This window comes from Cervus elaphus, chromosome 4, assembly GCF_910594005.1.
Source record: "Cervus elaphus chromosome 4, mCerEla1.1, whole genome shotgun sequence".
In the NCBI taxonomy this organism is placed as follows: domain Eukaryota; kingdom Metazoa; phylum Chordata; class Mammalia; order Artiodactyla; family Cervidae; genus Cervus; species Cervus elaphus.
Window position 1 is genome coordinate 54,944,582 of NC_057818.1, and position 15,833 is coordinate 54,960,414.

Genomic DNA, 15,833 nt, shown 5'->3' on the forward strand with positions numbered 1-15,833 from the left:
CACCCTGCTCCTGGCACCTGCTCTGTGCAGCCTGCCGGCTACCGGGTGAGAGGGGAGGTGGGCCAGGGACCGCAGGCGGGAGCAGTACTGTGCTGAAGGCTGCCTCTGTGCCCCCCTCACCCCCCACCCCCGCACACTGCTTCTTGGTCAGGGTGGGAACTGGGAGGAGAAACTCCCTGGAGATAGAGCAGGGCCCCTGGGACCCTGGCCCCAAGGTCTCGGCCACCTCTGTCCTGCGTTTCCGGGTTGCTCATCACATCTCCCCACGGCTTCCAGACCAGAGAAGCGACGTGCTCGTCAGTCCCAGCCAGAGATCTGTTCTGGAGCTCTGGAATTTCAGCCTGAAACCGGCTTCCTATGTTGATGTGTCTGAAATGAGGCCACACCCACAGGCGTACAAGACACAGGTAAGTGCGTGACCAAGATGGGAAGTAAAGCAGAGACATTCCATGAGCCCTGCTCTTGGGCCACGGCCCTGCTCTGTGGATGCCCTCTGCCATCTTTCAGACACACAGAGTGTCCGTTACCCCAACAGACACATGCAGGCATTCCAGAAACCTCCTGAGGGACACTCAATTTCTTCCTCCGATTTTATAGCCAGGTTTTTGGCCTCAGCCGTGTGGGGTCTAGGACAGGGGAGGTGTGTGCTGATACCTGGCCTGCTTCTATATCCAAGGTCCCCTTCATCTAGCTATAGTCCATGGCTCTGCACGAGTATCTCACTGTGCCATTGGCAGTTCTACCCAGAACCCCAGTGTTCTTGGCCTTCGGTCCTCAGGGAGCCAACTATGGTACGTCTGGACAGATGGAATGCTGGGGGACAGCTGGAGAAGCCCGGCACTTCTCTCCTGGAGGGGCTCAGCACTGAGACCTGGGTTCCCCGGGATGAAGGTGCCGACAGAGCCACACGGGAATGCGCAGAGGGTAAAAGCATCCCCATTTTGGAAGGACCCTCAGGTTCTAAGTCTGTCCCAACTCACGGTTCAATGCTGATCTTGGTGTCGTCCTTCACCACACAGATGCCAAAAGAGTCATCCAGGGGATCTGGAAAACACGTAAAGAAGAGCCTCAAAAAGGCTGGCTACAACTGACCTGTGAGGCCCTTTCTGACTGCCTTTCTGGGGCAGCTAAAAGCAGGTTCTTTTAAGATTTCATGGTATAGACTCAATACTGTATATAAAATAGATAATCAACAAGGACCTACTGGACTTCCCTGGTGATCCAGTGGTTAAGAATCCGCCTTGCAATGCAGGGGACACGGGTTCGAGCCCTGATCTGGGAAGATCCCACATGCCACGTGCACCGCAACTGCCGAGTCAGCTTCTGAAGTGTGTGCACCCAGGGCCCGTGCTCCGCCACCAGAGAAGCCCCCGCAGTGAGAAGCCTGCGAACAGCTAGAGAGCAGACCCCGCTCGCCACTCAAGAAAGCCCGCACGCAGCAAGGAAGACCCAGCACAGTCCAAAAAACAAAACAAGAAAAAAAACATGGACCTACTGTATAGCACAGAGAACCATACTCAATGATCTGTAACAACCTCTATGGGAAAAGAATCTGAAAAAAAATAGATAAGTGAATAACTAAACCACTTTTGCTGAACACTTGAAACACAATATTGTAAATAGTTATACTCCAATAAAAAACACTATACTCCAATATAAAATAAAAAATTAGAAAAAAAACCTGCATGGTATGGAATTATCTCAAAAATTAAAAGCAGAACTATCATGTGGTCCAGCAATCCCACTTCTGGGTATTCATCCAAAAGAACTGCAGTCAAGATCTCAAAAAGACATCTGAACTCCCATGTCCACTCCAGCACTAGTCATGGTAGCCAAGATGTGGAAATAACCTCAATGTCCCCTGACGGGTAACTCCATAAAGGAAATGTGGGATGTACCTGCAATGGAGTACTGCTGCTAAGTCACTTCTGTCGTGTCCGACTCTGCGACCCCCATCCCTGGGATTTTCCAGGCAAGAACACTGGAGTGGGTTGCCATTTCCTTCTCCAACGCATAAAAGTGAAAAGTGAAAGTGAAGTCGCTCAGTCACGTCCACCTCTTCGAGACCCCATGGACTGCAGCCCTCCAGGCTCCTCCGGCAATGGCGTACTATGCAGCCTTAAAAAAGGAAGCTCTGCGGTACGCAGCAGCACGATGAACCTTCATACAGTGCTCGTGGGAATGTAAAATGACCGTTCTGGAAACAGTCTGGCAGTTCCTTAAACAGTTAAACAGTTACTGTATCGACCAGCAATTCCACTCTGAGGCATACACCCAAGAGAAATCAGAACTTAGGTACAAGAAAAACTGATGATGAAGGATTCTTAATCAGCGCTCTTTGCAGTAGCCAAGGGACAAAAACAGCCCAAATGCTCATTAACTGATGAGTGGATAAATAAAAGGTCAACTGTCCAGACAATGCAGTATCATTCATCCATAAAAAGAATGAAGCCCTGATGCATACTACAACAGGGGTAAACCCTGCAAACATTACTCCAAGTGAATAAATCAGACACAAACTGTCATGTATCATAGGACACCAATTCTGTGAAATGTCTAGAGAAGGCAGACCCCTAGAGAGTAAATTGGTAGGTGAGTGGTGCCCAGGGCTGAGGAGCTGGGGGGCTGTGGGGCCTGTGTGTAACTGCTCGTGGGCACAGCACGTCTCCTGGGGAGAGGAACTTAGGGTCAGACTGTGTGATGGGTTCACAACCCTGTGGACATTCGCACAAACACTGCACACTTTAAACAGGTAGTCCCTGTGATCTGTGAATCACATCCCAGTAAAGCTGTTTGAAAATTACTCAAAAGACCGGGCAGAAGGGTGGCTAGATTAAATGGCCTCTGTTTTCTTTCTGCCTACAAAATTATAAGCACCTAGAAGGCTGCTGGTCCCGGATGGTCCTGGGATAGTTCTGAACAGCACTGGGACTGCCAGACCAACCCAGCCATAGGCCAGGGAGAACGGCTGGACCGCATGCTACCGGAGGGGTGGGTCTGGCCTGTCTCTCCCCGCCAGAGGGGGTGGGGATCAGCCTCACTCACTGAGCACGGTGCTGATGAGCCTGTCGGGGCTGGCCTGAGCGGACGTGGAACAGAGGGTGTTGAAATAGAGTCCCGAGCCCTCCCGGATGGGGCTGAGCATGGGCGGCGGCGTGTAGGGCGAGCACTGGAACAGCCCCTTCAGGAGGTGGTCCACCAGGAACACGGGGGAGCGCAGGCGGCTCTGGTGACACACCCCTGGGCCCGGCTGCCCGAACTTGGGGGGCAGAGGAGGGGCGAACAGTGCCTTGGGCTGGGGGCGCTTCTTCCGCTTTCGGTGCTGGCCATTCTCCTTGCTGCTTCTCTCATCCACGTCCTTCTCCTGTCCTTGGACAAGAAGAAGCTTCAGAACCCCGAGGGGTCACCTGAGGCCACCTGCCTCAAGCTCAGTCCTCAAGACGGCAGGAAAGCAGGACAGGTAGCGACCACAGAGACGTGTGCCTGGCCTGGCTGTGCCCACAGCCCTCAGCAGAGGAGGCCGGGCAGGGCCACCATGCCTGCGCCAGACCCCAGACCCTGAGCTGAGCGGTGTGCAAAGCTGGAGCCTTCTCGTGCATCCACACCCCGAAGGAGAGGCCCTCCCTCAAACCATTTTGGAAACTTGTTGATCGCTCGCTCGACTCACTACACTCTCTTTCACCTCCATGCAATCTGCAACCCCCACCCCCCATCTTACCCCTTCTCATCTTCCAGACCTAAGCTCCAACACCCCCTCCTCCAGGAAGTCCTCCCTGCCTCCTCAGGCTGGTCTCTGGTGCCCCGCTAGGGCTCCCACAGCTCCCTCTGCTCCCCTCCCAGCCCAGGCCAGCCCACTCCAGGCATCACTGTCTGGGGATGGGGGCTCTCCACTCCACTGGGCCGGGAGCCCCAGGAGACAGGCTGCTGTGCTTGCTGCAGTGTCCCCAGCGCAGGGCCAGACACAGAGGAAGTCCAGTGGAGGGTGAATGAATGAATGGATTTGAAACTAAGCTCTTCCAGAGTCAGGAGTCTGGGGCTTTTCTCACGGCTCCCACCGGCAGATGGAAAGTGGCGGGACGGAGGTGGACTGATCAGCACCCACCTTGCTGCCTGGGGGGCGGCTTGCTGGGGCCACAGGCACCGACACTGGGACCCCCAAAGCAGCTGCGGCTGGGTTGTCCAGGCACTTTCTGGCTCCCAGGGGACTCTGCCCATCCCCCTCTGGCCTTAGCACCTGTCTTGAGGGCTTGCAAAACTCCATGCCAAACACCTGCACACAGAGAAGAGACAGCCCTTTAAGGGAAACAGCAAGTTGGGAGCAAGGGCCCCTCCAGAGTAGCATCGCCCTGGCTCCCAGCCCCAGTCAGGCCCCCACCTCCCCCAGCTCCGGCGAGCTGAACGCAGCCTCACGCCCCTTCACCTGTGGATCCTGCTTCCCTCGAGGGGACGGCCACTGGTCGCTGTGGAAACACATGTGGCTGTTCAGCCCCTTCTCTGTATAGAACATCTGGCTGCAGTTCTTGCAGACGTAAGTGCTCCGCGGCTCTGCCCAGTCTGTGGGGCCCCTGCTGTGCTGGTGACTGTGGGGAGATGTGTCAGGAGGCAGGGAAGGGAGGATGGGGCTCCACCCCCAAGCCCTGATACACTGACAGCTCCAGGCGAACTGAAGGAACGGAGATGACGCCCCGATCCCCCACGGCCCAGTGCGCGCCCCTTCAGGAGGGCAGCACCCACAGCTCGCACCCCTGGGCCGGCAGGTCAAAGCCACCAGAGGACTCCTGGGGGGCTGAGCTCCCCTGGCGGGGCAGGGAGGGGCGCCTGCACTTACCAGCCACCGGCCACGTTCTCCTCCTTCATCGGGTGGGGGAGCCGGTAGATATTTCCACCCTGGAGATGAAAACACACCTGAGCCAGCAGATCAGAAATGTGGTGCAGGAGTGAAAGCTGTGAGGTGCTTAGGAGAAAACACAGGTGTCATTCTTGTGACCCTGGAGTAGGCCACGGTTTCTTGGGTGACTCCAAAACCAACGACAGAACAAATCAGCAAAACTTAAACCTTCTGTGCCTCAAAGGATACCATCAAGAAGTGAAACGTCACAGGTTTCGAAAACAAACTTAAGGTGACCAAAGGGGAAAGGTGGGGAGAGGGGGTTTGGGATTAAGAGAAACACAGGACTAAATACAGAACAGGTAATCAACAAGGGCCTACTGCAGGGCAAAGAGAATGCTACTCAGTATTCAGTAACAACCTACAAGGGGAAAGAGTCTGAAAAACAATGGGTATGTGCACACACGTATATCTGAATCACTTTGCAGTACACCTGAAACCAAGACAACACTGTAAATCAACTATAATATAAACTAAAATTGTTTTAAAAAGTTAAAAGAGAATGGGAGAAAAAGAGTTGCAAATCATGTATCTGGTAAGGGTCTTGTATCTGTAATACATAAGGAATTCTCACAACTCAAGAGTAATAACACAAACCAACTTAAAAATGGGCAGTCTCTGAGTAGACACTTAACCAAAGAGGATGTATCAGTAGCTAACAAGCACATGAAAAGATGCTCAAGACTGTTAGCCATCAGGGAAATGCAAATCAAACCATCACGAGGTATCGCTTCCCACCCACTATGGTGGCTGCATTAGAAGGAAACAAATGGACAATAACAAGTGTTGGTGAGAAGCTGGAGCCCTCAGACTCTGAGTGGGAAGGTAAAATGGTTTTTAGAAAAGTCTGGCAGTTTCTGAAACAGAGAGGATTACCCCATAAGCCAGCAATGCTGGTGTTATCTCCCAAGAGAAATGAAAACATATGTCCAAACAATAACAATAGCAAAGTTAACGGCAGCACCGTCACAACGGCCAAGAAGTGAAAACAACCCAGACGTCCATCAGCTGATAAATGGACAAACAACATACGGTGTATTCTTACAATGGACGATTACTGAGCAATACAAAGGAAAGAAGTTCTGACCCACGCTACAACACAGATGAACTCTGAAAACATCGTACTAAGTGGAAGAAGCAAATGACACGAAAGGCCACATAGTGTACGATTCCAATCACAGGAAGTGTCCGAGACAGGCACATCCATGGAGACAGGAGGTGGACTCATGACTGCCAGGGGCTGGGAGGGATGGAGAGACTGCGGTAGACAGCTAAGGGTATGGGGTGTCTTTTGGGGGTGATGCAAGGATTTAGGCAAAGAGCAGTGAAATACAAAAGTGCACAACCTTGTAAACATGCTAAAAAACTACTGGATGGTCCATTTTTAAATGGTGAATTAGGGACTTGCTAATGGCCCAGTGGTTAAGACTGCACGCTTCCAATGCAGGGGGCACGGATTCAACCCCTGGTCAGGGAGCTAACATCCCACATGCCTCTTGGCCAAAATAAAATAGCCAAATATAAAACTGAAAACTCAATCTCAAAAAAAAAAAAAAAAACAAAAAACAGTGAGTGAGATAGCATGTAAATATTAAAGCTGCCAGAAAAAAAAAAAAAAGAGGATGAGATAGCTGTGGGCTGACAGGAAGGATGCTGGACCTCAGAGCCTCAGCAGGAAGCGTGGCCAAGCCCTCTATTCCCGGGACCTCGTGGGAGCCATGTGCGAGGACCTGAGCGCTCCAAGAGGGCAGAGCGGCGCGGGGCCAGCAGCGGGGGCCAAGTCAGACATGTGACCCATGACTCACGACCAGAAAAGACACGGCATTTCACACAGCAATGTCAAGGGCCGAGGAGCTCTACCTTTACATCCTCTGAAGACGTGAAGGAGGCAAATCCAAAAGGAAGCAAGAGGGAGAAAGAAAGCAGACAGAAAACGTGTCGTGAAGCAACGTGACACCAAGTCTCTCTCCCAACTCGAAAGCCCTGCTTTGTGTGTGTGCGGTGGGGTGGGGGGGACGATGGGAGGGACCACCTCCTCTCTTAACCCTCCCTCCCCATCTCTGTACACTTGCATCTGAGGATTCGCTGAGGTTAAATAAGGCGCCTGAACAAGTTAGAAACCCAGAAACAGGTAATGACGAGACTCTGCCTCCTGTATGGTGAAGTCCGTGAGATGGCCCCAGTACCTGGATCCTGTTGAATATCGTCAGTTTGGACTTGGAGTCCCGGGAGGGATCTGCTGGAGGTCCGGCCGACGAGAAGGAGGCCATGGCCACCTGGCTTGGGGAAGCCGCACAGCACATATCCATTTTCACCTTCTCCTTCCGGAAGCCTGAAAAGCGCTGTGCTCTGGAGTTGCCGGAGAAGAGCCTGTAGCCTCCACCCCGGGAGCAGGCTGGGCCCTTTTCGGCTTTTGTGGCCCCGGAGGCCATGCCATTTTCGGCTTGGGTCTGCTTCCCTGGGAGGTGGGCTCCGGATGGCTCGTCCCCTCCTAACTGGGTCTGACACAGGCCCCCGGGAGAGAAGATATCCCCCAGGTCCAAGGTCCCTTTTGAGGATCTCAACTGCTTGGCCAGAGAAGATATGTCTGGGTTCCCGGGAGGGTCCAGGGACGGTGCTGTGAGGGCTGGTGGAGCGGCAGCCACTTTTGGTCCACCCTTTGCATCCAAGCCCATGCTGCCAGGTGAGGCCTCCCTGGGGAAAGTGGATGTGTATTTTCTTCGGCGGGCTGGCGAGCCCTCTGGCTCAGGGTTCATGGGGCCAGCATGGAGGGAGTCAACAGTGGGCGTCAGAGATGGGGGCTGCTGTGGCCATGGCCCCTGCAGTGGCTTCAGGGGGACCTGTTTGCCATCAGGAGTGGGGAGCTGGGAGGAAGCGGTGGCCACCTGGGCATGGGAGAAGATCCGCTGGGACTTGGTGATCATCTGGAACACCTGCATCTGCTCATGGCTCACCAGGGACTCCTGCGACTTCAGGAAGAGCTGCCGGAAGAGTGGGGTGGCATCCGACGAGAGGCTGCTGGGCTTCGAGCCAGGGTCCTGCGAGCCAGGGTCCCCGGGTTTTGGCCACCGGAAGGAGTCGCAGTCAAACTTGCTCTTCTTGGGAGCCCAGCAGTCATCATCCCCACTGGCACTGGCAAATCTGGGGTCCCCTGAGGCCTCCCCGGGAGCGTTCAGGAGCATGGGAGGGAAGGGCGGCACGTCCTCTGGGCCGGGCCCCAGGCCAGCCGAGGGCTCCCCGACTGGGGAGGTGCTGCTGAGCCCAGGGCCAGGCTCAGAGCCCTCCCGGGATGGCGGCTTATGGACGACAAACATACTGTTGTTCCCTTTGCTCTTGGGGCAGCCTGACAGGTTCTGGAGCCACTGGAAACTGTGGCTTGATGGCTGGGAACCAGTGGTGGGGACTGTCTGGCCACGGAACAGAGGCAGGCAGGAGGGCAGAGGGGCGCCCTCGGGCCAGCCCTCCAGGGAGGATGAGAGCTGGAGTGGCTCGAGCTCAGCTGGGTCGGGGCCGCTGCTCTCCGCCGCCCGCGAGTGGATGGCCGTGAACACGTCAGCGGCGGGCTCCTTCAGTGGGGGCCTCGGCTCCTCGAGAACATCAGGGCCCAGGGTCCCCGGGGCGCTGGCTGGGCCGCAGCAGGAGGACCCCGAGGAGGACGGGCAGGGGCAGGCCATGCTCCTCCCCTCGCCGCTGTCTGCAGGCCCCGCCGGCCCCGGGGACGGGATCTTGTGGTGGACGATGCTGTTGACAAGGCAGCGCAGGAGGTCTCGGTTGGGCAGGAGGGGCCCGGGGGACCTCAGGCCGGACGGTGCGGGCTGGCCCGCCGCCTCGTGCGTGTGGGGCGAGTCCCCGCAGGCCTCCTCCTCTGGGGGCACCTCCTTGAGGATGCACAGGCCGTGCTGGACCTCGTAGTGCCGGCGAAGCGAGCGGTAGTCACAGTAGCTCTTGCTGCAGCCCTGCTCGATGCACACGAAGGGCTTGGTCTTCTGGTGGGTGAGCATGTGTCCGGTCCTGGAAGCACACAAGGACGGGGTCATGGGGGGGTCTTGGGGTGGGTCACCTGTCTCAGGAACCCAAGCACGTCCCCAGGGGCCAGCAGGGCAGAAAATGGGCTCAGACCCCACGAGGAAAGACCCCCCACTAAGGTCAAAGTCATCTGGAACAGGGGCTCTTTCCCTCACCCTTAAGCAAACCCCTAATGAGAGAAAAAATCATGGGAGCCAAGTCAAGAGTTCTCCAAAGCAACACCAGTCTCCAGAGTTGCTCCCTGGGGACTTGGGCTCAGCTGGCAAGTGAGTTTTGAAAAAACACTGTTTACTTCTTGGATGTTCATAGTAGCAAAGTGAAAAGCCACAGAGTAGATAAAGCGAACCTGTTTAACTTTCCATGTCTCTCCCAAGTTATTTACCCACCGAATCACTTTTTTTTAAAAAGCCCCTTTTAGCATCCCTGAGAACCAGAGTTCAGAGAATGCACGCGAGGAAGTGTTAACTTGGGGGTGCTCCTTCTTTGAACAAAGGAGTCTCTGCCTTCCCACAGGATCCCTCTAGAGAACTACATGTGACCCCCATTGCAAAACAAAAAGAAAAAAATTACAGATGCCCAATCAGTAAAGACTCTGTAGAAAACAGCCAAATTTGCCTATAATTTCTGCAAATATGAATGAATACAAATGTCTTATATTTATATCACACTTGTATCTACATTATTATAAAAATAAGCAAATAAAAAGAAGCAAATGGGTAAATCACCCTCTGGGTTCCCAGCAGCCCTACTCTGGATGGTTCTAATAGATGTGGCACAATAAATAAAAAAATTCTCCCCCCAAAGATGGACCCTTAGCTTCCATCTGAGGGAAGCAGCAGAGAAGGGATCAAGCGACCCACTTTCCAGCCCTAAGTATTGCTATCCTGTGACATGGGCAAATTACTTCCTACCCCTGGCGGGGGTGCCGGGAGGGGGCACAGAATGAAAGCGGGATTCGCTGATGCTCTGTGAAGGCTGTGCTCCTCAGTTGCTCAGTCGTATCTGACTCTTTGTGACCCTGTGGACTGTAGCCCACCAGGCTCTTCTGTCCAGAGGACTTTCCCAGCAAGAATACTGGAGTGGGTAGCCATTCCCTCCTCCAGAGGATCTTCCCGACCCAGGGACTGAGCCCACGTCTCTTGCATTGGCAGGTGGATTCTTTACCACTGTCTCTCCTGGCAAGCCTGGGCATGCTATCAAAAGGTGAAGGATCATCCTTCCCACTTACAAGTCTTTCCGTTTGAAAGTCTGTCTTTCCTTCCTCAGTAGCAAGAAAACCTAATCATTTCTAAGACATGAAGAACAAAGGGAATTCTGCTCTTACACTGGGTTTGCTTTTTAAAATCAAGAATTAAGAAAAAAAAAAAAAGGGAGAGTGAACATTCCAGGCATTTCATAGCCTCTCACAGCCTCTTATCCCAACACATACCCCTCACGGAGCACAGATCCGTTCTCTTCAGGCACCTGCTCCACATCTTTCTGCACAGAGTTAGCCCAATTCCCTCCAGGACAAAATTGCCCCTGGGGTGTGTCTTTAAACCACAGGGGTCCCGTCTGCCAATCGCAGCGGCACTCTCCTCCCTGGAGTGGATTTGGGGGCTGGGGCCGTGTGGGCCTGGCCCCCGGAACCCTGGCAGCTCAAGGAGACTAGTCTGCGTTTGAGCACAGCTTGCACACACCTGGGGACCTTTAACAGGGCGGGAGTGTGGGTTGATGGGAGGGGGTGCTAAAGACCCAGGCACGTCCCCAGCCCCTGAGCGGACGTGCTGACCCGGCCCCTACGCACAGGTGGTCCTGCCGCTTGAAGGCCTTGCTGCAGATCTTGCACACGTGCTTCCTCTCCTGGCTGTGCGTCAGGTAGTGCTTGCTCAGGGAGCTGGCGCTGCTGAACACCTTCCCGCAGAGGCTGCAGTCCAGGAGCATGTTCTGCGGGGAGCTGTGCTGCCGCTTGCCTTTCCGCGCACTCCCCGAGGTGGCCCGGCCTCCTTCATCCGCCTCTTTGGGCACCTTGAGGGCACCCAGCCCCAGGTCTAGATGGAGGAAGAAGGCACAGGTTCTAGACCTCCGGGGACCTCCACAGCCCACCAGGCCCGGGCCCCGGACACAGCCTCACCTTGTAAGGAAGTCTGAGACTCAGGATCTACGTACTCCTCCAGCAGCTTCATGGAGTCACTGTCCTTCCCTGAGTACAGGGACAGTGTGTCCAGGTTGTCCTCCAGCACCTCGCTGGGCGCGTCAGGCGCCGGAAAGCTGGGGTCCAGCTCCAGACCTCTCAGACCGCCGTAGAGCAGGTCCCGCGTGCCAGACCCCAGGTCCTGGTTGAGGGCATCGCTGCAGGTGAGCACCTGGCTCTCAGGGAACGAAGGGAGGTGCATCTCGGAGGGAAGGGCGCCCTCATCCCCCAGGTTGTACTGGTCCATGGCTCTCCACCGCCAGGGCTCGGCCAAGAGCTACTCTCCAGACAAGCAGGGCTGTATGCGGAGTCAGGGAGGAGAGAGCAGGTCTTGATGGTGTCTAATTCCTGAAAACGAATGAGGAAGAATCAGAGTTACGAGAAGGCAACACGCATGGTGGACAGAGTGGACTTGGAATTCACACAGACGTGTATTGGGGTCTGTTCTCTGCCACTCAGCAGCCATGTGACCTTGGGCAGTCACTCAAGCATCATGAGCCCTAGTTTCCTCACCTGTAAATTCAGCATAAGAGTATCTCCATCGTGAGACTGCTGTAAGGAATAAACTAAAAAGGTTTTGGGGACATGGCGGACTGAACTGACCTCTTTCTCCAGCTATAAACTCATGAGACACAAGACAATTTTTAACACAGAGCCAGGCTCAAGAGACAAGTAAGACCCTGGGTGCCAGCAACAATGAAGAAACCCAAAGCAAGAGGTGTGAGTTGGCCCATGAGTGGCCCCAAGGTGAAGTCAGTCTCCAATATGGGGCCCAGAGCTACCCTCCAATGTGGCGTCCACCAGTGAGTGAGTGACGCGTGGTGATGAAGCACTTGAAATGTGGCCCCAAACTGAGACCTGCTGTGAGTGTAATTTATATACTGGATTTGGAAGAATCAGTACCCAAATTAACTCATTTTCATATTGATTACACGTTGAAATGGAAGCATTTTGGATCTACTGGCTTAAATATGATATTAAAACTAATTTCAGCTACCTATTTTTATTTTCTAACATGGCTGTGAGATTGCTTTAAATTACATTATCTGGCGCATATTGTATTTCTATTACAGAACACCATCCTGGAGGCTGTAGCAAACAGATGGAAGAGCAAACAAGGCCTTGAGTTCACAGGGAAGAGCTGGGGCCCTGGAAGAGTCAAGCATTCACAGAAAAAATAAATAAATTAAAAGAAAAACCCTACACACAAGCCTAGAGAGGCATTCCAAGAACTAGTTAACAATAGGATGAGACACAACAAAACCTAGTAGAGAAAAGACGACACAAGGAGCAGGGGTGCTTTTAAAAACAAAGAAATGAAACTTCTAGAAATGCAAGGTTCTAACTCAGAACTCGCTCAGAGCAGACTGGAAATGGAGAAGGTGTTTGTCAACAACATTCAAGGCAAGGAACCAGTTACTGCAGCCAGGGTCAAAGAATATTCAACTGAGACTGACCACGGACACCACTCAGACGGGGAGAAAAGCTGGAGAGTGAGATGCTTTGGGGAAAAAAGGCTTCGAAAGACTTCTGCACTGGTGTGTGTGCTAAGTTACTTTAGCCGTGACTGACTCTTTGTGACCCATAGACTGTGGCCCGCCAGGCTCCTCTGTCTGTGGCAGTCTCCTGGCAAGAATACTGGAGTGGGTTGCCATGTCCTCCTCCAGGGGATCTTCCCCACCCAGGGATCGAACCCACGTCTCCTGCAACTCCTGCATTGCAGGTGGATTCTTTACCGCTGAGCCACCAGGGAAGCCCTTCTGCACTGGTAGTTTCTTACAAAGCTAAACATAAACATGGTCTCACCATACTATCCAGCCATCCCATTCCTAGGTATCCATCCCAACGAGCCCAAAACTTACAGCATCTTTATTTGTGACTGCCCCAAACAGGAAGTAACCAAGATGTCTCTCAACAGGGGAGTGGATAAACTGTGGTTAGTCATATAATGGGATATCATCCACCAATAAAAAGCCAGGAGCAAGTAAGCTACAAAGACATGGAAGAAAGAAGCTTAAATGCGTATCGCTAAGTGAAAGAAGCCAGTCTGAGAAGACAGTAAGTTATATGATTCCAACTACATGATATTCTGGAAAAGGCAAAACTATAAAGAGACGTTAAAATGATCTATGGAAAAAAAATTAAAAAAAAATAACAAAATGCTCTATGGTGGCCAGGGTTCGGGGGTAGAAAAGAGAGATGAATAGATGAAGCACAGGAGGGATTTTCAGAGGAGTAAAGCCATTCTGTACGGTATTGCAACGGGAGATACACAACATCACATGTAAGTCAAAACCTACAGAGCTACAGAACACAAGGAGTGGGCCCTAAGGCAAACCATGGACTTCTGCTGATTTAAAAAAACAAAACCAAACCTCTTACCTATTCCATATTCCAGGGAATCTAGAAGGCTGCATGCCCAGGGCAGGCCAGTGCTCAGAAAAGGCCTGAGAAGGCTCTAGCTGTCACCTCTGGCTAACCTGGGCTCCGTGCAAGCCGGAAGTGACGGTGAAAGCAGAGTTGTGAAATGCCTGCTGAACATCAAAGGCCCGTCTCAACTCTCACTCAGAGCCCAACTGCAAAGACTGCGAGTTGTCTGAGGTGGGGTTGGTTTGGTTGTATTCCCTTTGGACAACTGAAGGGAATCTCTGTCAAATCTCTCAACTAACAGGAGAGAGACTTCACTGGCCACACACGACCAAAAATACAGTCTTTATAAAAACAGCCCAGAAAAGTCACTAAGCAATTACAACACTCAGTGTGCATCAGCGAAGCCTGGAATGGGGGATCTGATTACCAGAGTCACCACATTATAACGTTCAAAATGTCCAGCTTTTCAACAAAAAAATTAGGACACATGCCAACAAAGTATGGAGAAGGCCATCCATTGCCTATGAATGGCATCAAATAATATGCAGTCTTTTCTTCCCGGCTTCTTTCACTAAGCAGAGCATTTCTGAGTTTGATCCCCCCCCCGGGCATGAATCATCACTTTATTCCCGTTTATGCATGAACACTATTCCACTGTCTGGATTTTCTCCATCCATTCACGTGTGGGTGGGTATTTGGGTTGTTCTGAGCTATCAAGAGTAATTCTGTCCATAGTGAGACATTTAATAAACACTCAATGACTCACTGATAACAAATGGAGTGGATCCTAGAAAAACTGGAGTTTGGGTCTAGTTTCCTAGGCCATAGGTGTCTGTTGTTTTTAAACTTTTCATGATGCAATGTAACAGAACAGTTGCACCCTCAACGTCTGAGTGTCCCACTATGCGTCCACCTGTGTGTCTGTGTAAGTAGCATACAGAGGGCCCTTGAATGAAGGCTCAGTGCAGGTCAGAAATCCTGTACCAGAACTCAGGGACCCAAGTGAGTCTCAGAATTCAGAATCTGGGGTGGGGGAGGTTAGAAAGGTAAACCAATGCATATGCCACATGGTGAGCAAACCCCTGGGGGGTACCTTGACCACTCCAGCTTCCCCTGTAGCTCAGTTGGTAAAGAATCTGCCTGCTATACAGGAGACCCGGGTTCGATCCCTGGGTCGGGAAGACCCCCTGGAGAAGGAAATGGCAACCCACTCCAGTATTCGTGCCTGGAGAATCCCGTGGACAGAGGAGCCTGGTGGGCTACAGTCAATGGGGTCACAAGAGCCAGTTTGACTTAGCGACTAAGTTACCACCACCACACCCTGACCACTCAGAGTAAATGAAATAAAGACAGCAAAGAGCAATGTGTGAGTTCAGGTATGGCCACCAAATGAGGCTGCAGCCACCTCAGCATTCTCAGAGCTTTTGGGAATTCTAAATTGCAGACAAGAGAATGTGGATTACAGAGGTTTATATTCCAGGACAAAGGGGATTTCTCTGCCAGTTCCAAAGTTGCTTCTGCAGGGCTGCTATAAAGTGTTCGCAGCACTCCAAGGGGAAAAAAACCCATTGCTTTCACCTCTCATCAATAAAAAATAAGCGAATAATATAAAACATTTATGTTTATGCTTTAGCATTATTTCAAAGAAACAGAAAGCAATATCTTACAAAGTCAAATTGTAAACATTTTCTCCTTGTTAGACATCACACTAAGTGCTCTATGTTTATGAATTCACTCTCCACAACATCCCGGAGGTTGGTTCTACTATTACTTCCCTTTTTTTTTCTCACTTCCATTTAACAGAGAGGAAAAGGGACTCTGAGCAAGTAACTCATTTGTCAAAAGTCACACACCTAACTGGGAGTTGAACCAGATCTTAAACCCAGATAAGAGCCTGTGTTCTTACCTACTACACAATACTGATTCCCTGTAAGTTAAACTATAGATGGCACTGCACCAATTATACTAGAAAACACAAAAGGTGCAGGATGCAGGCGGGGCGGGAGACAGGCTACACCTCTGATTTCCCCAATGTCCAGTCACCTGCCTTCCAACATATTGGTACAGTCCATGTAACAAACTCGGCTGGTTGCAACCTTGAGCAGGCATGCCAGAAGTCCAAAGGCCATGCTTTGATATCTACATCCTTTTCCAGAGAGTAAAGCAAACCCCTACTCAACCAATATTGAACTTGCTCTTGTTCTGTCAACAGATAATTCAATTCAACAAGTTTTAGCACTTGCTAGGCAGAGAGCTCCCTCCTAGGCCCTGTAGGGTAGCGTGTCTTGTCCCTTGGAGACATTCCCAAACGTCCAACTACTCTTTCCAAGAGTTCTGTTATTTTGTGCTTTCGTTTTGAGAACAATCTAAAAGAAC

At 52.0% G+C, this 15,833-nt stretch overlaps 1 protein-coding gene across 4 annotated transcripts in view; it reads right to left on the reverse strand.

Moving 5' to 3' along the window:
* The window catches only part of ZNF541 (zinc finger protein 541), a 53,061-nt gene that overhangs the window by 3,942 nt on the left and 33,286 nt on the right, over positions 1 to 15,833 (reverse strand). For all 4 annotated transcript variants that reach the window (XM_043899637.1, XM_043899640.1, XM_043899639.1 and 1 more), the window contains 9 exons: positions 11,028 to 11,435; positions 10,701 to 10,944; positions 7,075 to 8,899; positions 4,829 to 4,887; positions 4,421 to 4,580; positions 4,103 to 4,270; positions 3,046 to 3,364; positions 981 to 1,044; positions 227 to 369 (listed from right to left, as the gene is read on the reverse strand). In XM_043899637.1, coding sequence (XP_043755572.1) covers positions 227 to 369; positions 981 to 1,044; positions 3,046 to 3,364; positions 4,103 to 4,270; positions 4,421 to 4,580; positions 4,829 to 4,887; positions 7,075 to 8,899; positions 10,701 to 10,944; positions 11,028 to 11,334 — 3,289 coding nt within the window. In that variant the 5' untranslated portion in view covers positions 11,335 to 11,435. The remainder of the gene's footprint in view (positions 1 to 226; positions 370 to 980; positions 1,045 to 3,045; positions 3,365 to 4,102; positions 4,271 to 4,420; positions 4,581 to 4,828; positions 4,888 to 7,074; positions 8,900 to 10,700; positions 10,945 to 11,027; positions 11,436 to 15,833) is intronic.